The 27,942-nt window shown below is 52.9% G+C and overlaps 8 protein-coding genes across 8 annotated transcripts; 5 read left to right on the forward strand and 3 right to left on the reverse strand.

Moving 5' to 3' along the window:
- Nucleotides 1-447: 447 nt before the first annotated feature.
- Nucleotides 448-3,576, forward strand: MCM6 (MCM DNA helicase complex subunit mcm6; the record flags this gene model as incomplete). Its single annotated transcript, XM_062943644.1, has 3 exons — nt 448-731; nt 785-3,242; nt 3,301-3,576. 3 exons carry the CDS (start codon nt 448-450, stop codon nt 3,430-3,432), a joined length of 2,874 nt encoding a protein of 957 aa, XP_062806794.1. The 3' UTR covers nt 3,433-3,576.
- Nucleotides 3,513-7,085, reverse strand: QC764_124070 (uncharacterized protein). Its single transcript, XM_062943645.1, has 3 exons — nt 6,044-7,085; nt 5,573-5,995; nt 3,513-5,521 (listed from the first exon to the last, which is right to left on the reverse strand). Exons 1-3 carry the CDS (start codon nt 6,189-6,191, stop codon nt 3,747-3,749), a joined length of 2,346 nt encoding a protein of 781 aa, XP_062806795.1. The 5' UTR covers nt 6,192-7,085; the 3' UTR covers nt 3,513-3,746.
- An 849-nt stretch (nt 7,086-7,934) lies between these two features.
- QC764_124080 (uncharacterized protein) lies at nt 7,935-10,286 on the forward strand (the record flags this gene model as incomplete). Its single annotated transcript, XM_062943646.1, has 1 exon — nt 7,935-10,286. The coding sequence occupies one exon, from the start codon at nt 7,935-7,937 to the stop codon at nt 10,284-10,286; it is 2,352 nt and encodes a 783-aa protein (XP_062806796.1).
- A 488-nt stretch (nt 10,287-10,774) lies between these two features.
- QC764_124090 (uncharacterized protein) lies at nt 10,775-12,610 on the forward strand (the record flags this gene model as incomplete). The annotated part of the gene is made up of 2 exons (XM_062943647.1): nt 10,775-10,836; nt 10,897-12,610. The coding sequence occupies 2 exons, from the start codon at nt 10,775-10,777 to the stop codon at nt 12,233-12,235; spliced, it is 1,401 nt and encodes a 466-aa protein (XP_062806797.1). The 3' UTR covers nt 12,236-12,610.
- A 24-nt stretch (nt 12,611-12,634) lies between these two features.
- Nucleotides 12,635-14,525, reverse strand: RAD18 (E3 ubiquitin-protein ligase rad18). The gene is made up of 2 exons (XM_062943648.1): nt 13,873-14,525; nt 12,635-13,822 (listed from the first exon to the last, which is right to left on the reverse strand). Exons 1-2 carry the CDS (start codon nt 14,381-14,383, stop codon nt 13,047-13,049), a joined length of 1,287 nt encoding a protein of 428 aa, XP_062806798.1. The 5' UTR covers nt 14,384-14,525; the 3' UTR covers nt 12,635-13,046.
- Nucleotides 14,526-14,799: 274 nt separating this feature from the next.
- QC764_124120 (uncharacterized protein) lies at nt 14,800-20,344 on the forward strand. The gene is given in 7 exon segments (XM_062943649.1): nt 14,800-15,179; nt 15,193-15,224; nt 15,427-15,533; nt 15,587-16,025; nt 16,086-16,176; nt 16,236-19,400; nt 19,464-20,344. 4 exon segments carry the CDS (start codon nt 15,850-15,852, stop codon nt 20,100-20,102), a joined length of 4,071 nt encoding a protein of 1,356 aa, XP_062806799.1. The 5' UTR covers nt 14,800-15,179; nt 15,193-15,224; nt 15,427-15,533; nt 15,587-15,849; the 3' UTR covers nt 20,103-20,344.
- Nucleotides 20,345-21,241: 897 nt separating this feature from the next.
- QC764_124130 (uncharacterized protein) lies at nt 21,242-26,838 on the forward strand. The gene is made up of 6 exons (XM_062943650.1): nt 21,242-21,467; nt 21,579-22,343; nt 22,404-23,465; nt 23,518-23,566; nt 23,981-26,087; nt 26,153-26,838. Exons 2-5 carry the CDS (start codon nt 22,247-22,249, stop codon nt 25,260-25,262), a joined length of 2,490 nt encoding a protein of 829 aa, XP_062806800.1. The 5' UTR covers nt 21,242-21,467; nt 21,579-22,246; the 3' UTR covers nt 25,263-26,087; nt 26,153-26,838.
- Nucleotides 26,107-27,735, reverse strand: YEY2 (Valine--pyruvate aminotransferase; the record flags this gene model as incomplete). Its single annotated transcript, XM_062943651.1, has 2 exons — nt 26,107-27,265; nt 27,327-27,735. 2 exons carry the CDS (start codon nt 27,733-27,735, stop codon nt 26,235-26,237), a joined length of 1,440 nt encoding a protein of 479 aa, XP_062806801.1. The 3' UTR covers nt 26,107-26,234.
- Between the last annotated feature and the right edge of the window lie 207 nt (nt 27,736-27,942).

Raw genomic sequence — 27,942 nt, forward strand, 5'->3', positions numbered from 1 at the left:
GACTCGACTTTCTGAACGCGAGGAAATGGACTGGTCAGAGTAGTAGAGAGGACACGCTGTGTAAAAATAGGTAATGTAGATGATTAGACGACAACCAATGATGACGGTATACGCATGTATTGAGTACCGTGTGCAGATTATATGCATATCTTCATAACGGGGCAATTAAACAGGCCCCCACACTCGCGTTGCCCCTTTTTGACTAAATCGCGTGTCCCGCGTTTTCTGGCGTTTCTATTGACTCGGTGGATCTTCCGTCTCTGTCCCTGACAACGCAGCTTCTTTGCGACAATCTTTCATCCCAGTCAATTTTCCCCGCCTGGTTTTGGTCGCATTTACAACCAACAACCCAACGAGCCACTACTTCAGCTGTGTCTCTTACACCGGCTGTAAAGAGACGATAGACGATTCCACTTGTACGAGAAACGAATTCAATAATAACGAAAAATGGCAACACCATCAGCCTCCAGTGATGCTGGGTTCATGATGTCGGATGGTCTTTCGAGGACACCCCGCGCCGGCGGGAGACAACAGTTCCCTTCCAGCGGGAGACCTCTTCCTTCGGAAAGTCTGGGTGCGCCCAGCGACGATGAAGGTGGTGGCGGTGGTGATGGCTTTGCAGACGATCAGGTTCCAGTGAGAGCCAGACCGACAGATCCTGCCAATATTCCCCGGGTAGAAGATAGCATTGGACGCATGGTGCAGGATCACTTTGAGAATTTTATCGAAGGGTATGTTGTCTTGTCCCTTGCAGAAGCGACCAGCACTGACAATTCAAGGATAGATTCGTCGAGACACCGACTTCCTCTGGCCAGCCTACCTCCTCAGCTGTGACCACAGACCGCTATTATGTCGCCCAAATCCATGGCATGCGTACCTATCAGTTGTCGACCCTATATGTCGACTACAAGCACCTTTTGAGCTGGAGCAACGGCGCCCTGGCCGACGGTATCATGAACAACTACTATCGTTTCCTGCCCTTCCTGACAGCGGCGCTCCACAACCAGATCGCGAAGCACGAGCCTCAATATTTCAGGGAACACAGACAGCCAACCGCCTCAAGCCAGCACCACGGCACTGATAGCAGCACCCTGGGTGGAACTGGTACGCAGTCCGAGATGAGCAGCAAGACCGCCAACCAGCAAACTGACAAGCTGTTCGCCATCGCCTTCTACAATCTCCCCCTTGTTTCCCGAGTCCGGTCAATGCGAGCCAGGAATGTTGGCCAACTATTGAGCATCAGCGGTACCGTTACCCGCACATCTGAAGTCAGACCCGAACTGGCCCTCGCGACGTTCGTTTGCGAAGGCTGCAGAGCTGTTGTTCCAGACGTCGAGCAGACCTTCCGGTATACGGAACCTACCCAGTGTCCCAATGCTACTTGCCAAAATAGAACCGCATGGAGGCTAGACATCCGGCAGAGCACTTTCGTTGATTGGCAGAAGGTCAGGGTGCAGGAAAACAGCAGCGAAATCCCTACAGGGAGCATGCCAAGAACGATGGATGTGATCCTCAGAGGGGAAATTGTGGACAGAGCAAAGGCAGGTGAAAAGTGCATCTTTACAGGCGCCTTGATTGTGGTTCCAGACGTCAGTCAGCTCGGGCTTCCGGGTCTCAGGAAAACGGCGGTGAGGGATGATAGGGGTGCTGATGCTGGCGGGAGTGGTGTTGGTGGTTTAAAGGCGCTTGGTGTCAGAGATCTGACCTACAGACTGGCCTTCCTGGCGTGCATGGTCACGCCGGATGTGTCTTCTCTTGGTGCCTCTGGTGAGGCCCAGATTGTGGACATGATCGGCAGCCTGAACGGTAATGTGGCGGTCGAGACGGCGGAGAGCTTGAAGGAGATGCAGGATGCCACGCTGAGCTCCTATACACAGGCTGAGGTGGACGATCTCCGTGCCATGGTACACAGTGATCACATCTATTCCAGACTGGTGCAGTCGATTGCGCCAATGGTGTACGGCCACGAGATTGTGAAGAAGGGTATCCTCCTGCAAATGTTGTCTGGAGTGAGCAAAAGCACAGCAGAGGGGATGCAGCTTCGTGGAGACATCAACATCTGCATCGTCGGTGACCCATCAACCTCCAAGTCTCAGTTCTTGAAATACGTCTGTAACTTTGCTCCACGGGCAATCTACACTTCTGGCAAGGCCTCCTCCGCCGCCGGTCTCACGGCCGCAGTGGTCAAGGATGAAGAGACTGGAGAGTTCACCATCGAAGCCGGCGCTCTGATGCTTGCGGACAACGGCGTCTGCTGCATTGACGAGTTTGACAAGATGGATATTGCCGACCAGGTCGCCATCCACGAAGCGATGGAACAGCAGACAATTTCCATCGCCAAGGCCGGTATCCAGGCAACCCTCAATGCTCGCACCTCTATTCTCGCTGCCGCCAACCCTGTTGGAGGTCGGTACAACCGCAAGACATCTCTCCGCGCCAACATCAACATGTCCGCTCCTATCATGTCTCGCTTTGATCTTTTCTTCGTTATTCTCGACGAGTGCAACGAGCAGGTTGATCGTCACCTGGCCTCTCACATCGTCGGCATCCATCAACTCCGTGACGAGGCCGTCGTCCCAGAGTTTTCGACCGAACAACTCCAAAGATACATCCGTTTTGCCCGAACTTACAGGCCAGAGTTTACTGACGAGGCCAAAGAGGTGCTCGTGCAAAGGTACAAGGATCTCAGAGCCGATGACGCGCAGGGCGGCATAGGCAAGAACAGCTATCGCATCACGGTCAGACAATTGGAAAGTATGATCAGATTGTCAGAGGCCATCGCCAAGGCGAACTGCGTTGAAGATATCACGCCAGATTTTGTCAATGAGGCCTACAACCTGTTGAGGCAAAGTATTATCTCTGTGGAACACGATGATGTCGAGGTTGATGAGGAGGATGAGCAGCCTGTTGAGGACGGGGCTGCCTTGAGAGCGGCTGCTGACGCAGCTTCGGGATCTGTTCCTCCTGAAGCTGATGGCGAAGGTGATACAGCCATGGGAGATGCATCCGCTGCCGCTGTGCACAAGGAGAAGCAAACGGTTTCGTATGACAAGTACATCTCCATCGTGAACTTGCTTGTCAGCAAGGTTGCCGAGGAGGAGACATCTGGAAGCGGCGAGGGCATCGAGGGCGAGGAACTTGTTCAGTGGTATCTGGAGCAGAAGGAGGAGGAACTGACTGGCGAGGAGGACTACGAGCAGGAGTTGGCACTGGCTAAGAAGGTGCTCAAAAAGATGGTCAAGGTGTGTACCTTTCAATATCACACGGTTGTGAATCGATTTGCTGACATGGGCGTAACAGGACAACATCCTCATGGCTATTCGTGGCGAAGGTATGCAAGAAGATACGGAGAATGGCCAGGCCGGACCCTCGGCCGCGGCGCAGAGGATTGTCTATGTCCTGCACCCCAACTGCGCGGTTGAGGACGTATGAGCTGGTCTACCGCATGGCGAGACACCTAGAAATCTGGAGAACGGATAAGCGCGTAAGCATGGCAGGGAAGGTAAAGCGAATTGGCTGGGAGCATGGAGTTGTATATCGCCTGGTTTTCAATGATACCTACTTTTGAGACTGTGATTCAACCGTTCCACACAGGTGTAGATGCTAACTGACCAGCGTTTGTCCCAGCTGGTTTGAGCGGGGGCGTCGCAGCATCAGATCATTGTTGCTTTTTCCCGCAGCTTTTTGCGTGTACTATTTACAACCATACCTATCACCAGTAAAAACAATCTTGCCAAAACTTTTCATCAAGTCAGAGCCGGCGCCTTCGGGTCCTCCAAGCACTGATCCACCCTCATCAACCTCTTCCCGCTCGCTTTGGCCAGTTTGATAAACTCGGGCAACAAGTCCACCGTGCTTTGGTGCAAGTAATGCATCACCATCAAGTTCCCGCCCTTGGCCAGATCGCGCTTGAACGCATCGAGCTGCTTGTTGGGAGTGGATGATTCAGCCCAAAGCCAGTCCTCCACGTCGATGCTCCACCCAACAATATACGGCTCTGGATCGTTCAGGTTTGCCGCCAGGCGCTGTCTCATTCTCGCACCTTCTGTTCCGAATGGAGGGCGAAAGTAGGACGACCGTAGGTTTGGAAACACCTGGCGGACGGCACCAATGTCGTTTTGGATCTCCCAGTCGATGGCTTGCTCGGTGGCGAGGCCTTCCATCTTGGGGTGCGTGTAGCTGTGCAGGGCGATCTGGTGGCCGCGAGAGGCCATGTCTTTGTACGCTGCTGCCAGGCCGTTGCTCTGGTCTAGGAGGGGCAGGCCAACGGTGAAGAAGGTGAGGGGGATGTTGGCTTCTTTGAGGATCTTCATGACCTGGGGGATGTACTCTGGGTTTCCGTCGTCAATGGCAAAGGCGAAGGAGTTGGGGCGGGTGCAGGCGAACACTAGCCTGCCCGAGGCTAGCTTGGGCGGGATCTTGAAGTTGGGTGGGATGGAGGTGACGATTTCGATCTTGGTAATTGTTGTCGGCTCTGAAGTGTAGAAGCCGCGGAGGTTGAAACCAATGACGCGCTGGAGGTTGATGCTGAAGTGGGTGATGGGGACGTAGATGTCGGAGGTGGTTGCGTAGCGAGAGGCTTCCACGGAATCCCAGGTCTCGGGATAGGGGGCCATCGTCTCGTTGCACTTGGAGTTGTGTTGTTGGAGGGCGATACTAAACTTGTTGCTACCCGAGTACGCGATATGGAGATAGCCTCCTGTCAGGTTGCGGAGGTCGGCGCACTTGTTGGCCAACTGAGTGTTCCAGCTTTGATCAGAGTCGTTGGTACGGATTGTAATGGCGTTGTTGCCAAATGTGACCGCCATGCCCTCATCCGGACCGTGCCATTCGCCCAGCGAGTTGGTATTTTCGTTGGAGAATGTGTCAATAACATAACCCTTGGCACTTGGGGTTGCCACCTGGGTTGTTGTGCGCGTGAGGGCAGAGGGAGCTGGTGACGATGCTGGCGCGACGTACTCGGTAGCTGTCGATCCGCAGTAGAAGGACATGGGGCCGAGGATGATGCCCGCATTGAGGCCGGAAAAATAAATCATATCCAGCTTTGTCGTATCGACGCCACTGAACACTGAAAAGGGGAAGGAGTACAGCTTCTCGGTGCCATCGAATGTCCACTTTAACTGCGCTGTTGTCAAACTAACCGTCTTGACGTTGGTTGAGCCACAACTATCGGACCATCCCAGAGCCACTGAAAAGCTTGTGCCTCGTGCCGCCCTGACCCTGAACGAGATGCCTCCGTATCTGTTGTTGGCATTCAAACAACCAAACTGACTGTAAAAGTACGAGCTGGCATCTTTGGGGTAAAGGAGGACCCTGTTGTTGCTGACAACGACACTTGACATTGTTCCATCATCGCTCGTTGCTTGCCCCATAGCGTTGTAGCCCAAGAATGTAAGACGGGACTGAGAAGCCCAGTCATCAATCAACAAGTTGAAGCACGTTGCGGGCTGGCTGGTGGTGACTGGCGGTGCTATTGTGGATCGAGTTGCGGTAGGGACGATGGTTGATCTTGTCGGTACACCTGAAAACAATTAGATGCCTAAACAATTCACTCCAACGAGTGGGATCATACTTGTTGAACCAGGGGACGTTGGCTGAGCCACATTCCCGCATATCCATGTGATATTGCCAATCGACCATTGAACATTGGACTGTGAAAATACAGCCCAAACCCAACCGACAACAGCATCGTAGTTGGGTTCGTTGTCAAAGCCGACCAAGGGAACATTAATTGTCTGGCGGCTTCCGGTCAGGTTCTCGATGATGGTGTAGTGACTCTTGTATGTCCCGTCGTTGGCGCTACAAGACGAAGTTGTCTGAAGCTCTAGAGCAAACGAAGCACCGGCAGGGCCCTCGACGGTGAATTGCAATCCTCCATATCCGTTTGTAACGGCAGGTTGGCATTCGAATGATTCATAAAAATACGAGGTGGTATCCTTGGGGGTGAAGACAACTTGACCTGTCCCAGCCGCAATGAATTCCATTGAACCGTCATCTGTTCTCAGTTAGACACCAGAAGACAGCAATACGAAAACTAACCCACCGCCGTTTGGGGATTCAAGGTTATTGACACCGCTGGTCCATTTGGTGAAGTTGTCGATAAGAAGATTAGATGTGCAGGCTTGTGCGTTTACTCCAGAGGCAGCCAGAATGCCAGCCAGCCCGGCGGCGAACCAACGCTCGAAGAACATGTCGGGTGTGTCAGACAGTTCTGTAAATATGAAGGAGCAGGGTGTTTATCATGGGCCAAACTTCGAGGAGCATTGCTCGTATATGTATTCTCCGCTTCGCCTCTGAGATGCAACAATTCGGCTAGGGATTTCGGTTGGCGACATGCCCGATCGATCCATGGAGAAAGAGGAGTTTGGAAGCTGCCCCTAAAAACGAATGTAACAAAGTCGATGGTTCAAGGACCACAGTGAAACGTCGAGTGGGCTCAGCTTATAGGGCTTACGCCATGAACACCCATTTCCTGGCAAGAAAAATAGAGTGAGGCGGCATGGATGAAGGGGTAAATTCGCCGCTGGCGAGCCAACCTTGCAGCCACCCTCGCTTACCTCCGCGGATTGCAACTTCAGATTTCTTGGTGAGCTTGTACGTTCTTGTGAAAGCTTGTCCCACCATTGCCGCTCAGGGCCAGGAACCATGATGTGGAGCGAATATCGAGCTGACCTAGCAACATCAAGAGATGGCGTATCGAGCATACATAGCCTGGCCATCTCGTGTACACACGGCAGAATCGCCAGTGTGTAGCAACAAGAGTCATCGTTCCGCTTTCCGGCTTTGTCGGGCGTCCTCTAAGGAACAACACCAAATATGCTCATGCTGGCAGCTGTGAGCAAGTTTGCCAGTTTGCCATCCATTCTCGCTCTCAGCGCCTGATGAAGATCTTGGTGGACGTTTAATTTAGCAGTGCGGAGACTTCTCGGCACTCGCATCGTGGCAGCCAAGAGCTTGGCACGCAGATCCCGTACTGCCAAGGTCCTGGGGTTGAGCTTGGATCCAGGGGTGAGGCCCAGGTCCCTTACAGATGGTGTGATGGCGAGGATGGTTAATCAAGAGAGCATCAAATGGGTCGGTTCGTCGGCACGATTACCTGGGGCTTCTTTGCGATGGATCCTTTTTCTGTTTGAACGTTACTTCGAATTTTGTATATGGTTTCACGCCAGCGAGATGGGTATTCAGCCGAGTGGCTATTTTCTGCACCTCAGCTCGTTCCAGTCGGCAATCGAGAACTTCAAGGCTGGCGGCGGGGGTTGATTGGAATACATGAGCAGTTCTGTCGAAAATTCACACACATGGAACAATCCATGGCGTGTTTGCCGAGCATAGGTAGGCTGCCATGCCTAAAGCCTTGATCCAACGACATGCATCAATACATGTCAAGCAACACAAGAAATGGCATTCATATCCTGATTATCGCCGTGGTAAGATGTCGATGCATTTCGGGGCCTTGTGTCTTTGAGTGAGCGTCTCTCTCACGAGCATAGAAAAGGAGCCCCCTCTTCACAAGGCCCCAATTCCGCACCTGCTCAATGCTACATATAGTTCTCAGTCTGTATTTATATGCAGTAGAAGGCTCATGTTGGCATACCTGGTAGATACCAAGCTGTGGTTCAAAGTTGCGTCATCCTTGAACTGAGCAATTGACATCGTTGACAAGGGCTGCCCGCTGTGGAGTGTGTTATCTCCACGTGATGATACCCGCCCCGCTGAAATGCCACCCAATTGGCCCAAACACACTTGGAACCCCACTGCAGCAGTCACCACCAATTGCTCCGCCGACAACTGAACCCACTGCACTGAGGAAGTCCCAGTCTCCAGATTCGATACGCATCCCCGTGTTTGCGACAGAGCCGTACTTGTCATCTAGCAAACATTTGACATTACCCGAGTTGTGTCCGTTCTCAACAGTTGTTCCCAATCTCAACTCCATGCAACCTCACGAAGATGCGGTCCAAACGCCTTCGCCGGTCCAGTCCCCCCCTCTTGCGGCCTCCTCCATAATGCGATCTCTCTCCGGGTCCCAAAAGCCACGCCCCGGTGCATCCTCCATTCTTTTTTCGCCCACGACAGACCCTCTTTCACAGTCGGAACTCTCTTTGCCAATACGCACAAGCAGTACGAGCCGTCGTCCCCAGTCCGCCTCGCTCTTTCGGTCTACCATTCTCAACAACACCCCACCTGGCTCGCCGCGAGATGCCTCCCCAGCTTCCACCGTACGGTCCACCCGATCACCAGCCCGCACGATGACAGGGTCAATATTCGCCGGAACAGCAGGGTTCAAAGCTTCGCTCCTCGATACAGGGGCTGCTGATTCTCCCGGAGACCCCCTGAACCTGGTGTTGAAGAGCTTCGTTCCCCATGTCGCAATACACGCCAGTGAGGATGTTGATGATCTGGTCAACGCAAAGGGATTTGAGAAAGGGCTGTGGGAACTTCTTCGTCCATTCGGGGAGCGGGTCATGGGAAAGGTCAATGTCAGGGATAGCAACGGGGTATCGAGAGCATGGGAGGACTTCTCACTCAGATTCACCAAGTTCGGCGATCACTCCAACTTGCAAATTCCAGATGCGCTTGCTGGGTTGAATGGGTCAGAAAAGCAGAGCGGCAGGGCGAAAGAGAGTCTGACAACGGATGTAGAAAAAGTCGTGGAGCGACATCTCAATTTTGCCGAGGAAGCCTTCAGAGGGACGATGGAACCACAAACACCGACAAGGATGGGATTAGACGTGGAAGCAACGTCCCCGTACTATGCCCTGTACCTTCGACGACTACTATCTGGCATGCCACTTGCGCCACATGAATCTTTCGCCCACCCAGTTGCTTGTGTTATGGCCATCAGCTCTCGGAATCCAAACCCTATCGAGGCTTTACACCGGCTTTACACAGAAACGAGAGAAGGGGAGAAGCGGTACCCCGTGTGGGTGGATGGGGAATACTTGCGGTATTACATTTTGGTGCATGACGAAGAAAATAGCGACATCAGCAAATCCATGGCCCTTTTCGAGCAGATGAAGAGAAATTTCGGCTTACATTGTCACTTGCTACGACTAAGAAGCTCTGAAAGCGCTGAAACGGACGACGACAGCATACCATTACCCAGGAGTGACTGGATGACGGCAGCTGAGGAACTGGCAGATATTAAGGAGAGCGAGACGAAAGAGGACTTTGAGGACCCGACGCGACACATTTTCGAGTCAGATGCTACAGCAATACGGACGTTTGTCAGGGAAATGGCAATACAATCTCTGATCCCAACCATGGAGCGCAATATTTCGGTATGGAACGATCAAGTGGCCTCAAAACGGAAAGGAATCAGCGGGCGATTCATGAGCTTGTCAAAAAGATGGGCATTCGGCGGCTCAAGTCGGTCATCTGGGATAGCAAGCTCATCAAGCAATTATGATGCGTCGGGATTCTACAGACCAGACAGCCCGGAGGCTATCATGCGCCGATTGGCAGACTTTGCTTTCATGCTTAGGGACTGGAAGCTGGCCATGTCGACATATGACCTCTTGCGGACTGATTTCCAAAACGACAAGGCCTGGAAATACCATGCGGCGGCCAATGAAATGGCAGCTTTTGCTCTGCTTATCATGCCGCAGAACATGTCATCCAAAACCCGCATCGAGACAATCAATCAGATGCTTGACAACGCGTTTTATTCCTACCTGACACGATGTAATTCACTGTATGGAGCCACACGCTGTATAGTACTCGCTCTAGAACTGTTGCGGCTCAGAGGTGGGTCGGGGATAGACGAGGCTGTCAGATGGGGTATCAAAGTGCTCGAGTCGAGGTTAATGGGCAAGATTGGCGACGCACTGCTCAAAGAACGCATGGCAATCTGCTACGCCTCCAAGTCAGGGGCTGGGTCTCAAGCATGGGGTAGCAGGCGGCGCAAGTCGGCCCTCTGGAGCGTGCTCGGTGCTGAAGCCTGGGTCGCTCAGGAAAAGTACATACAGGCCCAAAAATGCTTGAACGAAGCCAGAAAGATGTATTCGCTGCTGCCAGGGGAAAACGGGATCCAGAGGTTCGAGGTGGCAAGCGACTTTTTGGCCATGTTGAATGATCAGGTCAAACAAGGGTTGCAGGTTGACTTATTAGGGCCTGAGGAGAGCTTGGTAGATGTGGAGGAAGAGACCTTTGATCATGACGATAGACGGACGAGGAGGACGAGCATGATCAATCCTCTTGGAGGGGCGACCGCTGCTGGAATGGAAACGGCGCCTTTGCAGAGTCAGGGAGATGTAAGCGGCCCAAGTAAGGATGGGTTTGGTTAAGGTTACCAGAGGCTGGCTGACTGAAGAAATGTCTAGTTGTGCAAAGAAACAGAGAATAGAGCAGTGATATCCCCCGACAAGTGATTGCTCTTGAAAGCTTAAACCAAGTCCTTGGCCCCACTGCTTGTTGATTGATGCCTGCCGGAGAGTGCTTGGCACCGCCCTTGTGACACGCTGATAAGATAAAGAGAACCAACACAGTCCCCTGCACGTCATTATCCACCACCTGCTATCAATTAAACTTATCGCTGAGCTCAGTTCGGGGGCTACGCCTTTTCTTTCGAGACTGCATCTTGTCGCAACAGTTGCCTGAATTCTGGTTGCCAGGGTTGATTCGGCGCAGCCCCTCTTTGGCGCGGTTCATTTTCTCTAAACACGGGCAAGTGTTTACACCGCTCGTTGCCCTTCTTCCTGTCAACTACGACAAGCCGGTCGAGTCTCAAAACTAGGTACCAATCGAGCAACACCAATCAATACATCCAGTCAACATGTCGCAAAAGTCCCAGTCCCTACTCGATTATCTAGTGGAAAATGAGCCTTCCTTCCGCAAGTATGTCTCGCGTGTTTTGTGGCCTAGGTTATCCTCGTCTGCTAACAGAATATACCAAAGAGCCCGCCTGCCAGCCCTCTACTCCTCCTTTGCAGCCCAACGAACTCTGAATCCCGACGGCTATGCTGCCAACCTCTCCGCCTGGCGGCGCGCCCTCGCCAAAGTTGCGAAATCCGGACTCGCACCTCCACCCACGTCATCCAGCAAACCTTCCCTGCTCGTATTAAACACAGACGAGAGGCTAGTAAGTGCCTTCGAGACGAAACAGTACGGCCGCCCACTATCACTGGGGCTGGTAATCAAAGAGGCGGTGGAAAACAAGGAGTTGGTGCCACTGAGGCAGTTCCTCGAGCGGAAGGAGAGCATCTACTCCCGCTCTTGGTCGGTATGGGGATTAGCGGGGTGGGTCCTCAAGACAGCGGGTGTGACTGATTTCCTGAAGGGTAGCGGGGATAAAGTACCAAAGGGGCAATTTGTCGTAGTGGAAAATGTTGAGGGGGCAGGCAAGGCTTTTGGCGAGGGGATCAAGGACAAGGAGGGGCGGTTCGAGAGGACGTTTACCAGGGCGCATTTTGCCAAGGTTTTCAATGATCAGCTTGTCGAAGGGGGCAGGGAGTTATCAGATACTGATATGGATGTTTTGCTGGTTTTCTTGGCGAGGGATAAGCAAATGATAGACTATGATGGGAAGACGGTCAAGATCAGGGATGGGGAGGGAGAGCCAGAGGGCTTGACGGACGAGGACGCGTCGATTGCTCAGCTCAAGGAGTTGCTGGCTTCTTTGACGCATCAAACGCTCCTTTTGTCCAAGCGGGTCGAGGAACTGGGCGCACAGGCCAAGGAGGCGGTCACGAAACAAAACAGAGTGGCGGCGTTGGCAGCGCTCAAGAGCAAGAAGCTGGCCGAGCAAACGCTGGAAAAGCGGTATGCCACTGTCAACCAACTGGAGCAGGTACAGACTCAACTCGAACAAGCGAGCGACAATGTCCAGATTGTCAAGGTCATGGAGTCGTCATCAGACGCTCTCAAGAGCCTCACGGCCAAGGTGGGCGGCGTCGAGGGGGTGGAAGAGGTTGTCGACAGGCTCCGGGAGCAGATGGCTGATGCCGATGAGGTCGGCAAGATCCTTGCCGAGGCCAGTGGAACAACCGTGCTGGATGAGGGCGAGATTGACGATGAACTCGCCGAGATGGAGAGACAGGAGAAGGAGAAGGAGAGGAAGAAGGTGGAGGAGAAGCAGCAGAGGGAAGCCGAGGAGAGGGCGAAGGAGGAACAGAAGGAGGCGGCAGACCTGCGGAAGAAGCTGGAGGCCATTGGCGAAGTGCCTAGCAGTGCTCCTGTCAAAGATAAGGAGACAGACGAGGCGGAGGCCATGATGGGTAGGCTTACTCTCGGTTAATGATGTGATCGAACACGACGTTTCATGGCAATCCATGTATGCTAATTCGAATTTGCATATACTAGTTCATGCTTAATAAGAGTTGTTATGTGACAGCATGTCGCTGTGACTCACTATTACACACGATTTATACAACCATTCAAGTTCCCCACAATTGGGGGTTGGATTCTTTGAGTAGGGATTTTCACAGATGGCATAGGAGTTCGGTAGCATGGCGTTGTTTTGTGTAGGTATCTCATCATGTATTACCCTGAATATGATTGTTTGGAATCACGGTGTCAGGATATCATGATGTTGTGAGAAGAGCTGGAGTACCTATCAAATACCAACAGGATCAGGAAATGACAATTGTTTTTTTTATTCCTTTTTTGGGGGGGTTTTTTTTCATTTTTTTGGGGGTTTAGCTATGCTCGTTGCCTCGTCCCAGCTACCAAAAGTGATTATTACTACGTATCTATAGGTAAGGTAGATACAAAGTGGATGCGGCTAAAATCTATGATGCTGAAGCGGAGAAGGTTTGCCAAACCCACCTCCCACATCACAGGTACCCCCTTGGTCTACCGCTTTATGCCGCGCGTAAAGTTTTGCTCCCATCTGTGCTAAAACAACATTCCTCGCTCAACCAGCAACCGAAATCAGATTATATTCCTCTACGAATGTACTACAACACCCAGCCAAGGCCAGCTTTGTGTCCCTTCTACTTGTCGAGCCTGGGTAGGTCAGTAACCTCTTGAGCCGTTAGGCCAGTGTCTATAGTCCTCGTGTCGCTCGGGTATGGGGGCTGAGGGTAGCGTGGGGGTGGCCGAGCCATTTATGGCTGTTGATAGTGCGTTGGTTGGGGTTGATGTTGCCAACGCTCCGGGTGAGAGTATGACGGGTGTGGTGGCGGTTGAACCGGTAACACTGGTGTTTGTGGCAAAGGGGCTGATTCCGCCGTTGATGGTGTCGACGTTTTTGGTACCGAAGGCTGTGGGACCGATGAGCTTGCTTCTTGTTTCGCAGCTTCTTCGGCAGCAGCCTCTCTGGCCTTTTGCTCAGCAATTTGCCTACTTCTCCTCGCGTTCGCAATCAAGTCTTTAAAGGAAGAGTCGTGCTTTGCCGCCCAAGCGCCAACATCAAAATCTTTGTCCTTGATTTGAGCGCCTGTGTTGGCTGCTTTGGAGCTGGTGGGTGCCATGGTGCCTATAGTCCTTTCCCACACCTGCAAATCCTGAAATAGAGCCCCGCGGGACTTGGGATTGGCAGAATCGCAGTTCGCATTCCAAAGTGTGAGCCACTCTCGGTGTCTTGCTTCGAGCATCGTTCGGTTGCCAGCAGTGGACAGGCCCAGCTCTCGCATGATTTTCCGAAGAGCCTGATCCTTCACCATAGAGTATTGAAGAGTTGGAAGACGCTCGGGGGCCTTGGCAGCCGCGGCTGGTGGTCTCTTGGAGGGTGATAGCAGGGTAGAGGCGATCGAGCGGCTGGCGGCTGGCGTGCGTTTTGGCTGAGGCTGGGGTTCACCTGGACACGAGGTGTCAAGATGTCTGTCGACAAGAACTTCTTTCATGCGCTGTTCGCATATAGGGCACGCGACCAGTCCGTCATCTGAGAATCAGTTAGCCTTGTCCTCGGCGGCTAGAACGGGCCCAACGTACTAGGCTCTGGCACATATTCATCTTCCCCATCATTGTCATCTTGCAGGTCACCCTCCGAATCCTCAATAGTCAGTTGACTGGATGCTTGTGGTTCCCTTGCCTTGCGATTTCTCGTAGACCTCCTTGGCCGTTTGCTTTCCTGAAACTCGTCGTCGGAGTCGTCCACCTCGGTCGCTTTTCTCTTAAGAGATCTCGGTAGAGCCGGCGTTGGCGTTCTTGCGAATTTGAGAATGCTATCTCGGACTCCCCTAAATGCTTCGACTGCCTCTCGCAGGGCACCGTTGCCCCGCAGTTTGGAGAGGTCGACAGTCTTCCGGCAAAGCGGGCATTTGCTGTCGGCGGTAAGACACCTCCTAATACAAAGCGAACAGAATGTATGGCTGCAGGAAGTAAGCATCGGTGTTGTGAAGAAGTCCTTGCAGACATGGCAGCGGAGTGCCTCCTCGACGGACTTCAAGCTGGCGAGCGGCGTTCCCAACCAGTCAGTCGAATCTGATACCTCCACCTCCATCTAGGCTAATGAATTTGAATTAAAAAGATTAATCCAAGATCGACTGAACGCTGGTGGACCTGCAATGTGTTGTCGCGCTGCTGCTGCTTAATTCTGGAGGTGAACAAGGAAGGACAAGGACAATCCAACACTCTGAAAGCTGATGCGCGACGCGACCTATTCTTTGCTGAACGCGACGGAGCCATTAAACTTAAAGTGGGTCCTGGTTGCCACACCTAGCAATTCCCTTGAAGATCGATCAATCCAAACGTCAATACCCTCGTGGATATCTATCCTCTCTTTCAAATTGTTTCGAGTCCAATTCAGAAAACTCAATGTTGCTTCTCGATGACTTTCACTCTGATGTTCCAAATCTTGCTGCTCATTTCTGAAGCTGCAGCCAACCCTAGATGTGTTGGTCTTTTCAATTGCCCATTAACCACTCGACTCGTACCATACGCATGATGAATTCAGCCAAGGAACCATTTTCATAGACGCTGGTCTGTTCACCATATGCGAAGCGTTATTCTTTGAGACGCTACAAGATACTGGTACACCATACAAGCACATGTGAACTGTCTCATTATTATCGCCATACTCCTATCAGCTATCTTCTGCTAAACCTGGCACCGCACTTGCTCTCAGGGTCTGCCATGTAGGCAACACCAATTTTCCCACTTCACGTCAAGTTCCTTTGCAAGGGGACCTTTATACCAAAAACGAGTCTCTATCCGGACTCGATAAGAGGTAAATGGCACTGCCTCGTCTCAGAGGCGTTGTTTTGACTTCATCGTTCCCTCCAGCGGTTGCTGCAGAGGCACCGTTAACATTGAGGCCTAACGGAGATCAATTCAGGATTGTGGTGGACGCCCATGCCCATGGGATCATGTTTGGCGAAGGGTTGAAGAAGGGAGAGCTGAAAGCGATAGAGCTTGCATGATGTGCTATCTTTTAAGGCCTTTAACCAAGTAGGTGCTAATTTCCATGTCCTAATGAATAGAAATAGAAGTTATGGTGTAAATATCAGTCCTGTACATAGCACTGGCATGCAACCCGGAGAAAAGGTGATTGAGTGCAGATGGGCAAAGAAGAATGAACTGAAACAGGTCCAGTGCCCCGCACGTGAACAGGCGTCGGAGTTGAGCGGGAGGACCCCACCAAAATGCTCCAGGTTGCACCTTTCCTGTTTTGGAGGGAATCAAAACAATGGCTAACCAGATCAAGACGACCCGCTCTGCAAACCCACAACTTTCGCAAAGCAACTATCAACCCTCAACCCTCCCTTTCCCTGATGACTCCTGGTAATCCCTTCTGAGTCTTACAATCCACCCACTTCCTCGCTCTTGTCTTCTTGTTATTTTTGTTGCTTCCCTTTCTGCAACTGTCCTGTACGCCCTTTGTTGACCTTCGAAACGCGCCGAACAAGCCCAAGAGCCACGAAAACGCCATACCCCATTACCGATCACGGCGACCTCACTCGACGAACAATGGCACTTCGAGGGGGCCCTCGACTTCCGGTCGGGTCGGCCGCCTGGGTCGAGGAGGAAAGGAACTCTGCCCTCGACATCGCCGAGTCAGAGATAGAAGAATTCTCTTTCTCGGCGCGAAATGAGCTAGATTGGTTGAATGAGCACATGGCCGAGATTTTCTCAGAAAACCAGATGTATGGTCTTGCATGATGATTTAGCACGACGATGGAAATGCTGCTGACTACATTTGACAGGAATGTCGCTGAACTCTTCAAAACACCCGGAAAATTGCGTGGGAAAACGCCCATGACAACACGGAAAATCAGACCCTTGGAAACTCGCGTGGTAGGCAAATGTGGTTGGAGGCGGATATGACGCGTCAAATGCTAACTAGTATCTTGAAGCCACTGTCCGATGTCTTTTCCTCAACACCAAAGGACGCGCCTAATTCATTCAGCAGCACTCAACGTCAAAGCCCAGCGCGATTGCCACAATTTCAGGTAGCCGAAGACAAGCCCGAGCCCACAGTTACCAAGAGTACCAGCCCAGCAAGGATTTTAGCGCCCCCTCCTGCCCTAGCTGTTGCGGCCCCATCTTCCCTCCTGTTCACGGACTCCGGTTATCATGGCAGCCAAAGTTGTGACACGGCGAATTTGGATTATTGTGACAGGGACGATGACGTCGATATGGTCGACAGCCCACAGCCTAATGTCGAGACAGGAGATGGCGAACCCAATGTCCCCAGCGGTCTTGCAGAACAACCGAGTCCAACTCTGACGTTCGCCGAGGACGAATTTGACGCTGCTGATGAGAGCGAGACACGCCAGCCTACAACCTATGCCTCAGCCAGTGGTGGCTTCTCTTCGGAAATGGGACAATCCAGCAGTCCTGTTGTGGTTCGAACTAAACTCGCAATGATGTCGCCAAGAGTACCATCTCCTAAAAAGACCGAACCCCCTGCCAGGTCGTCACCCGTCAGAACATCACCGCAGAGGCAAGCGCCGACGAAGCCAGCGTCGCCCCAGAAGTCGTCTTCATCGCCTCGAAAACCATCCCCTCCAAAATCGTCGCCTGTAAAGCAGACCACGTCTAGTCTTCCGAGGGGTTTCCCGAAGCCTACGGAACATTTTTCTAGCGAAAGACACGAGGAGTCGGAGGAGGATGCCGAGGATGCCAGGTCACCATCAGAGGCCTCAAGTCCCATCAGGCCATTGGTGCGCAAGAGCAGTCTGAGCTTCGCCTCTCTGCCCGCCCGCGAGCCATTGGCCTCTAAGAGCGGCAGCCGGATATCTAGGACGAGCCATTTGGATTTCAGTCGCCCAAGCTTCTATAATCGCCACACTGGTGGCAAGAGCCTGGGCAACACCAGACAATACTCTGATGATGAGGACAATGAGGACATGGATGTCGATGAGGAGCTCACTGCTCAGCTGGAAAACACCACCAGGATAGCGGAACACAGCAAGACTTACACTCAGCTGTTGCATGATCAGATCAGCATGTTGGGCAAGTCTCAGGCTGCTGGCCCAAGACCTTCCAAATCATTGGCGAATCTCTTCGTTCCGCCAGCAGGTCAGACGCAGGCCAACTTAGGATCCGTTACAGAAGCCAAGCTGAAACAATCACCCGCAAAACCGAATGCACCAGCTCCTACTCCCGGAGCATTCCCAGTGGACGATGACGAGGACTGGATCGCGGCCCCAAGTAATGTTGTCACTGCAGCCCCTGCCGTGGTGCCATATAACCCTCGTCCTGAACTCCGCAAGAGCCTCTCCGTCGAAGATATGGAGAATGTGGCAGGCAAGTCGTCGGTGAGCGATACTGAGCATGATATGCCCCCCAGCAGCCCCGCCACCGCTTGGAAAGCCCAAGCTAGCCCACAGTGGCAGAACAGCACTCCAGGGCATTCGAAGTCCGCATCTGTGCCTACTTTTCCGACACTTGCGCAACTTGAGGGCGGTGATGGTGCTACTCTCAAAAAGATCGTGACGGCGACCCAGCCAACTCTGCCCTCTGTCGAAGAGGATGGTCGCATGCCAACACCCAGCAAATCGCCTACTCGCAGTGCTTTCCGAGACAACCCCCTGAAGCAGGTTAAGAATAAGCTGTCTTCCCTGTTGAGTAGCGCCAAGAACTTGAATGTAAGAAGCGCAGCCATCAGTGCTGAAGGCAAAGCTATGATCTCACCTTCCACTGTGCAGCTTGGTATTCATCCAGGACCATCTGTTGAGTCTTTCAGATCGGTAGACAACGTGATGTACCCCGACCTCACACAGCAGCTTTCATCCACTTCCCGACCACTGAGTCCAGCCAGGTCCAACAGCACCCGGAGAACTAGAGCGTCTACCGAACGAGAGAAGATCGAGGCCAAGGAGCGGGAGAAGGATTCTAGAGCCAAAGAGAAGGAGATGAAAGAGGTGAGGCGAGCAGAAAAAGAACTGGAGAAGTTGGATAAGGCACGTAAACAAGAGGACGAAAAGGCGCGCGTGTTCAGCAAAGAGCAGGAAAGACTTGCTGCCATGGAAAAGCAAGTGGCCCTGCAGAAGGAACGAGAGCAAGAGCAACAACAAGCACGTGCGGAACAAGCTCGCGCCGCTCATTCTCAGTACCGACCCCAACCCCAGGGTTTACAAACACCGGCACCATCACGAAAGGCACTTCCGAAGGCGCTTCCCAAGTCGACCCGAACCAGCCCGGGAAGGGCCAACCGCCAAGCCGATGATCAAGGTCTCTCTGATGAGGGTGATGTCGACATGGCCGATGCGACCTCGACGGTCACTATGGCGATGCCCCCGTCTTCCATTCAGCGACCCACGACTGCATCGTCAGTCAGGACGCAGGGCATCAAGCGCCCAGTCAAGCCAACCAAGGAGACGCTCTCTAAGACCACTCGGCAAGCGCCGACCGTCATGCGCGTTTATCCTCCCAGTTCTCAACAGTCTCAGTTCCATCCTTCAAATAGCGTCCTGGCCTCCAACCTCCAAGAGACATTAGGTCAGCCACAGCAGCAGCCACCAATGCATGTGAAGAACAAGACCAGTCAGAGTTCATTGAACGAGAAGAAGTCATTGCCCCATCTCAAGACATCAGCCTCTTCGGCGGCCTTGAAACGGAAGGAGCAAGAGGAGCGCGAGGCTCAACGGAAGCGTGATGCCAAAGCCGAGCTTGAACGGAAACGCATTGCTGCCCAGAAGCAAGAGCAACAGAGGGAGCGTATTGAGAAAGCCAAGGCCACCAGAGCACCCCCTCCGGCTGTTAGGTCACAGCCGAACGGGCCTCCTGATTACAGCATGGCAGACAAGGCTCCTGTGCGGCCTCCTTCTCGGTTGGGTTCCACTATGCATCAGGAAAGTCGACTTGTCAATCAGAGTTTGGCAAGCGGGAAAGCGCCTATGAAGCGTCCACACCAGCAAGAGAATGAGGGCTTTTCCAAATCCAAGTCACAAAAGACCACCCAGGAGACCAAACCTATCAGAGTGAGCGAGGACTTTGACCAAGACATTGAGATGGCCGACAGCCAGCAGCGGACAATGAAGCCACCGTCTGTGAGGCCGTCGGCTGGGTTTAAGGTGAGTCGACCGGCAGGCCCCGTGGCGGTTGTAATCTGGGAGGATGCTAAACGGATCACTCAGGACCCTTCCAACAAGTCCATGTTCTCGACAGGCTATGCCAACGTGCCTCCGCCCAGTGCGAGTAGAGACCTTTTCAAGGCCACCGTCACAGCACAGCATCACAGCACCGTCAAGCCGGCTTTGCACAACACAGCCCAATTCGCCAAAGGTGCCATTCCCTTTGCGCCCAACCGCCCTACAGGACAGGCGGCAAATCCCCACAAGACCCCTGCTCGGCCTGGCGCTGGTGGTATTCCAAAGTCAGTCAACAGGACTGCGACTCGGTCATCTCCCCGTTTCCAGAACGGCGAGGCTATTGAACTCCCTGAGATTCAGACGGATGACGATGACGATGATGAAGACGAGCATATCATGGTGGCCGATTGGGCAGATTCACCAGCTCTCAAACAGGCATTGCTGGCACAAGAACGCATGGACCCCATGCAAGTCTTTGGACCACCGGCCCCACTCAACATGGAGGAGGTATTTAGCAAGAGCAAGGACAGATGGCACAGATTCAGGGCGAGAACGAGCTCGGCCAACTGGAGTGGAACGGATAGGTTGACAGAAGACGAAGTCAGAAAGGATAACATGGCCAGAGATAAGATGAGACGGGATGGTGGGTGGAGTTACGAGTTGTCCAAAGACATTTCAGGATAAACTATTCTGAGGGGAGATGCATTGTTGGGAGTTTCATTGTTTTAATCTTTCGGCAACAAGTGTATCATATATGTTGTGGGGAATTAGAGATATCAAGGCAAGGGTCTCATGACGACAAAGGGGTTTCCATGTACATCACGGGAATGAATGGTCAGCATGACGGAGGGCGTGGAAGGAAAGATATCAAGTTTGAATAGGAGTATGCTATGTATGGCCGGCCCTGTTGAACTTTAATCTGGCGCCATTTGCAATCTTGTTTTGTGTTTTGCTTATGTCCGATATGTTTCGTCAGCGGATTTTGTCTTCACAACCCTAACCCGGACGATGCCTTGATGTTCTTCACACGTCCTTCGCATCTTAAAGTAAAAGACCTGTTCCATGTTTGAGGTGTCCGTAGGATGCCCAGAGTTGGCTTGCTGAGTACGCATCACACTGCTGTTATGCAAGCTGACGTTATGAGGGTTCTCGGGTTCTGGCAGATGACAAGTTCATCTCCCCCACGGTAGTATAGCATAGCCTCAGCCCATCCGGGACTGGTCATCCTATCATTTAAATGTCCCGTGACCTGATGCTTCAGCACAATAGTCACTGGAACCATTTCTGGCCCTCAAGATCTCCAATCTGAATATGATGCAGGGAGGAAGAACACCTCGTGCGGAGATGTCATGCAATGATGATCAAGTGGAAATGAATGGGCGGGACTGAGGGCAACAGAATGATGGTGATAGTAGGATCTTAGGTGGGTAGTCCTAGGTTCAAGAAGAGGCGCCGATTATTACCCCGCAAACCACAAGTATGGGGTGAAAGGATTCGGATGAACACCTACTTGTGAGATACAGCGGCAACAAGTGGTGATGACAGTTAGGACGCCTCACCGCTTTTCGCTCTCTTTCCTCTCAAGCAGCATCTCTTGCAGCTTTTGTACTTTAGTACTATAGACACAGCTACCCTGCCCCGCCGGCCCAGGTTCACCAGCTTGAAAAAGGAAAAGCCAGTGGACCAGGCAGGGCGGGAACAGGGGACCAGAAGTACGTCATATTCACTGTGACGCTGGTGTAAATAGAGCACGCGCTAATGGTGCCCCCCTCCACGCCTTGCTCCCAGTTGCCCTTGACAGCTGAAGTAGACCCCACCTAATTGTTTCGATCAAGTGAGCTGCGGCAGGCGCCCTCTATTTTGACTGTTGACCTGGCTGGAGATTGAGCACACTCCGAACAATACTGGGGTCGAGGTGCAAGAAGAGGTTAATACATACTCGGTGTCTTTTGTCATTATTTTGAAAAGCAGTCACTCTTTTCTCCGCATTCCAGAACCGGCGGTTTCCAGCTTGGCAGTTCCTGTCTCGCCTTCCTGGTGGTGAGTGAGGTAAGCCGAGCGACACGAGGATTAGGACTTACAGCCAGCGCGCGGCGTGTTTGTGTTCCCAAACGCATGCGCCTGTTCGAACTGCGGCTAACCACAAACCAACATTCGCAGTTTTCCAACACGCACCGAATATTCTCTGCGGAAACGGCTCGACTTGTCAGCACGACATCCTGCAAGCTCCTTCCACCTCTCATCACTTGCCTCCAACTGCTGGCTCCGCCGAGACCGAGTTCCTGCTCCCACCCAGCCAGTCCACTTTCGACTTTCATTTTTTTGTCCAATATTTGCCCCACCAAATAGTTCACGGTTTTGCGACTCGATCCCTACCCTCAACGTACTGTCACGGTTCCGCGACCTCCAAACAAACCCCTCGATTTGCCTCTGTGCTAAACACCGCGTGCGAGAGCTGTGCTTGAACGCGGCACCATTCCCACGTCGACACGATCTGGTTTCCCGCCCCCGCCCAAGACAACTGCGTCGGGCCCCAATTGCTAGTTGACTATTCAAACATCCGGCACCGTTTGCCTTCACCGGGAATCAAACGGGCTCGGCCAGACAAGGGGGCCACCAAGTTTGTCCCCTTGCATAGCTAAGGCAACAGACGGTTCGCCATTTTGCTCTTTCACTGTTTGCTTGGGGATTTCCGACTTGGAACTTAGAGTGGAGGAAATTCTTCACCAACTTCGAATCTAAGCGCTGGCAAAAGTTGTTCCTACAGTTGGTATCTTTGGCAGGAAGGGGGACAGGTAGGGCGTGCCCTAGCCCAATATCAGATCACAATGGTCAAGCCAGATTTCGAACGGGATTACTATGCCGATCTCGAACTCCCATCCATGTCCGAGATCGAAGTGGTCAAAAAGCAATTCAAGAAGCTCGGTAGGAACCACCAAAGTGGCTACTATTCAACATGATTTCGTGCTAACAACTCTTACGCAGCTCTTAAGTATCATCCAGATCGCAACATTGGCAACGAAGAACTATCGAAGGAAAAGTTTGTGCTCATCCAAACAGCCCATGAGATCTTGACCGACCCCTCGCAAAAAGCAAAGTATGATGCCCACCGCGCGCGCTTGGGGCGATGGAGCGCCGCCTATGGCGGTGCGTCAGGCGTCAGAGGCAACCCATACATGAATACCTCTCAAGATATAAACTCGAAGTTTGGCGCACCTCCGCAGAGACGACCTCCGATGCCCACCCGGCCGACTACCACAGCCAGCACCGGGGGAGCTTCAAGATACTCACAATGGCAGGCAAAGCCAAAGACGAAGACGGAGTCAATGAGGGAACAATCGAAATCGGAGGCTTGGGAAAGGTCCAGGGCATCAAATCCGCAAACTGCCTACGGGGCAACGCGCCCGGTCCCACCGAGACCGAGAGATGCTCCTCCGACCCCGAGGAGCGCGGCTCAGGAAAGACGGCAACAGGCTGCCTTTGGTGGAAACTCAACAAGGAAGACAGGATTTACACCATCATCACCAACAGGCGACGAACCGCCGGTTAAAAATCATCACTACAACACGTACACAGCCTCAGGGAGCACCTCAGCAGCCGGCGCTGCCCCTACTGGCAAACCTCGGCCGACGTCTGAGTACGTTGACCCACTGACCCAACAATTCGGCGACACCTTCTTGGATAATCGGCAGAGCACGCCTTATGCTACCAATGTGGGGGAAAAGTTTAACCCATTCGAGCCTCTGAACGTCAACCGGGCCAAGAGCATGAAGGACAACGCGCGCAAGAATCCCGCTGAGGCGCCGCCTGCACCTCCTAATCGCCAACGAAGTGCCAGCGTGGGTTCTGACGGTTTCCGACGATCGAGTAATGAGAAGCCGCCATATCATGAGACGGCCACCAACCCCCGCTTTCCAGTTCAATCAAAGGCCAGCGCCCGGTACAGCCCCCGAACTGCGCAGCCGCCTGACTCCGCACCACCGACTACGGCTGGGTTTGGCGGAGCCGCCACCAGCTCTACCTCATCAGTCAATAGTAGCGCAAACGGTGAGACCCGAACCTGTTAGAAATGAACTTGTGCGTTGCTAACATCATAAAGCTACAGTAAACGGAGGAGCTTCTGCTCAGGCCAAGCCTGGCCCCAAGGTGTATGCCGCACCCCTTTCTTCTCGTTACCTCTATCCGGGTTATTTCAGCAGAGTTTCTCAGATTCCGCCTCCGTGTGGGTGGACTGGTGAGAAGTCTTGCCCTCGTAATGCTGGATCTGGCGCTACCAAGCCTGGCGTCGACCACCCTCCAGAGAGCTCTCACGGCTACGATGCTTACAGTAAAATCAAGTACCCCTTCGCTTCCAGCGCGCAGCACAGCATGTATGAAACTCCAAGTGGAGTCCAGCGGGCTGGTTCTCGCTCGAGTCTTTTCGAAGACGACTTGACCGACCAACTGAATGTGTTGCTGGCCAAGAAGGGGACAAACTCTTCACGGAAACGCCCCAGACCAACTCAGGATGGGCAACAACCACAAAGGCCTAGGTGTGATGCTAACGCCAGTCAAACTGTCAGTTTCGCGGTGCCCGACGACGATGACGACCCGACCTCTCCCATCCAAACAGCCCGGTTCGCGAGACACAGCGCCGATAATATCAATACGAAGTTTGTCGCCGAAGACAAGGGTAGGTTCGAGTTCAGCGCTGGGAGTGATTTTGAGGCTTCGCCCAGCTCTCCGCTAGATAATGCCTTTACGAGAGCAAGACGCCGTGGCCGACAATCCCCACTGCGACAAGATTCTGGGACCTCATACGAAGCATTCGCCAATGCATCCCCGAAACCAGCAGCAGCCATGCCTCAGCAAGAGGCTGCTCCGAAGCCGAGTGCCTTCGATGCCAAGAAGTGGGAGGAATTGAGCAAGGTCAACATCTTTAATCCAACAGCGGCTCAGAGGTCATCAGTGTCACCTACTCGACCAGTCAAACCGCTCAAGAAGACTCGGGGCGGAGGAGTTCGCCTAACAGCAGGATCGGCTGGAATGGCAGAGGAGGACGATAGTAGTGGTGAGGACCGAGCACAGGCAGGCACCGGAAGAGCCAACGCCAGTGGTCCCAAAAGCCCCAACGCCATGGATATTGACCCTCCCGTTTCTGAAACGACAGCTCAACAACCGCCTGCGGCCAACGAAGCCCGACCCATCCCTGTTGAACCGACAAAGCCGGAGTGGCGAGCTGGCCATGTTGGCACCACTGCGACCGCTGCTCCGCCTCTGCCTCCAAAGGTCAACGGTACACAGAAGATGCCCAAAGTGAACCCAACTCACGCAGGGTCCGAAGACACGGACGACTTTATGAGACCGAATGTGTTTGCAGACTTTGAGAATATTGCGCCTTTCAGCCAGAAAGCAACAGGACTGAACTCATTTGCCGATTTGGGCCAAAGCCTGCCATTCCAATCCAGACCCTCGGCCACAATTCCCATACCTCAGATGAAGCCTACGCCGCTTTCCTGTCCACCTGTTCCCCAAGCACCCAAAGTTCCGACAACACTTGCTTTTGGCGGTGTCAAGTTAGGGAGCCCAGCTTGGAATACATATACCAAGGAGTTTGAGGCCTACATGATTGCTTGGTCTCAATGGAACGGCACGATGTTGACACACTTTTCTACACGCCAGGCTCAACAAAACTCGGCGGGCTTCTCATGGGTCAGTGCTATGGGTGACAATGGTTATCAGGAATATGTCAACTCGCTGGAGCAGGACAAGCCACTCAGACAAAAGTGGCTAGCCGCATGCGAGAACCATGAGCTGCAGTTCAAAGAGTTTCAGAAGATGCGGCAGGGGTTGATGAGGAATTAGGAGGCTTGGAGGCATCGGGTATCCTGAAGGTAATGGCGCCCTGCGACTGCGTTTTCTTCACCTTCACCCGGCTCCAAAAATTGCTTCGATGCCGCCTGAACTGCGGTAACGCAACAGCAGGAAGACAAGTGGGCATCTTCAGCTGCGAAGCCCAGCCATCATTATCCAAGGTTCGGTTTCAAGCCGTTATGTGACCTACCGTTACGCTCAGCTGTATCTTCGGCTAAAGGGATGTCAGCTTGTGGGAAATGACGAGCATGACCGCATAGTTTTGTTCTCCCGGGAGGACACTGAGTAGCAAAAGTGCGGAAATGTTACGCAGGCCTTTTGGTTGGAGCTTGGTCTGTCGATAGGAGAGCACGACATCCTCAAGTCGAGATACTTCCATCTATTATTATCAAGTAGGGGTTGGGTACGAGACACCATCTCAAAAAAGATCGGGTTGGATGAAGGTTGATGTTCTATGGGCTTGGCTCGCTGCCGCTTTTCGGTGATAGTTCAGGCTATCCCTAATGTCACGGAGATCAGTGCGATGGCTCTTTTTGCGTTTCTAGGTTCTGGCAACAAGGTTTAAGGTTTGTTTGCCGTTGCTATCTTGCTAGATTTGTTCTCTGCGAACTTGGCGAAGCAAAATCAGGGAAGGGGGGATAGAAGCGGTTACCTAGAGGGATGCACATGAAACTAGATGAAATGGGGAGACGAGCTTTGGTTGGGTTATTTTGGTGTATAGTACTGTTAGATGGAGTTTCTGATTGCTGGATATTGTGGCTTGGTGCGTGTCGATGCAGGTTACCATCTCTTTCTGCGTAATGGCTCAAGAAAAAGGCGAGAAGATCAAGTTCCCTCCTTGTTATGGACAGTCGAGGCTGATGTGTCTCATGGTGGCAAAGTTCGGCCCTAACATAGTGTGATGTTATTTCTACCTATCAGTCGCCCCTCCAAAAACACCCACCTTGTTACCCTTGACGACAGCTATCGAGTCTCGCCTGACAAACCCCTCAACACACGCCCCAATCTCCTTAACCCCTCTGTGATCTTGTGCTCCTCCTCCCAAGAGAAACTCAACCTGATATTCCGCGTAAACTTCGCCCCTTCCTCATCTCCCCTCACCTCAAACATCTCCCCCTCTGCCACGATCAACTCCTCCTCTTGCCTGGCCTTTTGCGCCACCACCCTTGCGTCAAGCCCCCCCGGCAAAGTCAACCAAACAAAATACCCCCCAAACCTATCCCCATCCTGCGCAGCCACCGTCACCCCCAACGCTCCCAACTCCTGCTTGATCGTTTCCATGATGAGCTCATGTCGTCTCCGCAGACTGGGCCTGACCGTTTCCTGCAGATGCCTCTCCAACTCCCCAGCCTTCATCACTTCAGCCAACAACGCAGCAGCAAACTGGCTGGCCGCGCCTCCCGACCTGGTCGCCCCCGTCTGGGACAGCCCCATGACGAAGTCTGGCGTGCCGTGAACCCACCCCGTCCTGAGACCGGGTCCCAGCAGTTTGGAGAAAGAGCCGTTGGAAATAACGTTGCCGAACCATTTCCCAGAGCTTGTTGCGAGCTCTGAGGGACCCAATGACAAGTCAATGTCTGAGAGGCGCGGGAGCAACGGGCCGAGGTCAGACGAGGGGGAGGCTGGCAGGATAGGCCATTGTAAAAAGTCGTAGACATCATCACTCACGACCAGCACATCGTGCCTTCTGGCGACTTTGACCAGTCGGTTTCTCTTCTCCAGCGTCATGGTCGTCCCAGAAGGGTTGGAGCACGTCGAAACAAGGTAGACAACATGGTGGTAGTGCTTTCTGTAGGGGCCGGCGTTTTTCCTTTCTGCTCCTTTGTGAGTTGGCTGGTGGTGCTGGGCCTCGTGCTTTTGAAGCAAAGTGTCCAGCAAGTCGATATCAATGCCCCCTTGCTGGTCCTCTGGCACGGCTTTTATGCGTCCTGGACCAAACCCGGCATCCTCAAAGATGGGACAAGCGAGGTAGTAGCATGGCGCCGACGCCCATACTTTGTGACGTTGACTGTCAGCATAACGTCTCTAAAAACTGGCCATGGGTGAGACACCTACCAGTCTGGGTGTAAGACGGGTCAGTAAAACTAGCCAGCACACATGCCAACCCCTGACTCGCGCCGCCGGTGATGCATATCTCCTCGCTCTTGGTGCTGGTTGAATATTGCTTCTCCAGCCAGACAGCCAATTCTTCTCTGAGAGGCTGGTACCCCGGGTCTGGGCCGTATTGCAAGGCAGGAACGAACAGGGAGGGGTCAGAGAGGAGCGCCGTCGAGGCGGCCTGTAAAATGGAGGAAGATAACAAGGACGGGGAGGGCCAGCCTCTGAGAAAGTTGATGAGCTCCTTCTTGGAACTGGAAGCACCCCTTTCAGGGTCGAGTGTCTGATTAGTGACGTCTTGTAATGGTGACGTGGGTGAGGTGTTTATGGAGTTTGAAATCGTCTTATCAGATGTTGTTGGCGCCATCTTGACCAAATCATGTAACCAATGGCAAGAAAACTGCGCGGTTCCAACTAAAGTGATGACTGAAGGCAAGAATGTAAAGGCTAAGTCCGGGGTTTGATGTCGTGAGTGGAGAAAGGCCTCTTGACAACAAAACACGACCAGAGGCGGAAGGAGGTGCGGGGCGAATGACACAATTGTCTCTCCGGAAAAGGCGACCAAATATTGACA

Source organism: Podospora pseudoanserina, chromosome 1 (assembly GCF_035222485.1).
Source record: "Podospora pseudoanserina strain CBS 124.78 chromosome 1, whole genome shotgun sequence".
Lineage (NCBI taxonomy): Eukaryota > Fungi > Ascomycota > Sordariomycetes > Sordariales > Podosporaceae > Podospora > Podospora pseudoanserina.

What these genes read in the sequence shown, in the direction of transcription:
- QC764_124130 (XM_062943650.1), top strand. Translation starts at nt 22,247, where the DNA reads ATGGTCAAGCCAGATTTCGAACGGGATTACTATGCCGATCTCGAACTC. An exon ending in AAAGCAATTCAAGAAGCTCG is followed by an intron (nt 22,344 to 22,403) that starts GTAGGAACCACC and finishes ACTCTTACGCAG; the next exon opens with CTCTTAAGTATCATCCAGAT. An exon ending in AGTCAATAGTAGCGCAAACG is followed by an intron (nt 23,466 to 23,517) that starts GTGAGACCCGAA and finishes AACATCATAAAG; the next exon opens with CTACAGTAAACGGAGGAGCT.
- RAD18 (XM_062943648.1), bottom strand. Translation starts at nt 14,383, where the DNA reads ATGGAGGTGGAGGTATCAGATTCGACTGACTGGTTGGGAACGCCGCTC. An exon ending in TGAATATGTGCCAGAGCCTA is followed by an intron (nt 13,823 to 13,872) that starts GTACGTTGGGCC and finishes ACTGATTCTCAG; the next exon opens with ATGACGGACTGGTCGCGTGC.
- QC764_124070 (XM_062943645.1), bottom strand. Translation starts at nt 6,191, where the DNA reads ATGTTCTTCGAGCGTTGGTTCGCCGCCGGGCTGGCTGGCATTCTGGCT. An exon ending in CCTTGAATCCCCAAACGGCG is followed by an intron (nt 5,996 to 6,043) that starts GTGGGTTAGTTT and finishes AACTGAGAACAG; the next exon opens with ATGACGGTTCAATGGAATTC. An exon ending in AACGTCCCCTGGTTCAACAA is followed by an intron (nt 5,522 to 5,572) that starts GTATGATCCCAC and finishes AATTGTTTTCAG; the next exon opens with GTGTACCGACAAGATCAACC.
- QC764_124120 (XM_062943649.1), top strand. Translation starts at nt 15,850, where the DNA reads ATGGCACTTCGAGGGGGCCCTCGACTTCCGGTCGGGTCGGCCGCCTGG. An exon ending in GACCCTTGGAAACTCGCGTG is followed by an intron (nt 16,177 to 16,235) that starts GTAGGCAAATGT and finishes AGTATCTTGAAG; the next exon opens with CCACTGTCCGATGTCTTTTC. An exon ending in GGCCGTCGGCTGGGTTTAAG is followed by an intron (nt 19,401 to 19,463) that starts GTGAGTCGACCG and finishes CGGATCACTCAG; the next exon opens with GACCCTTCCAACAAGTCCAT.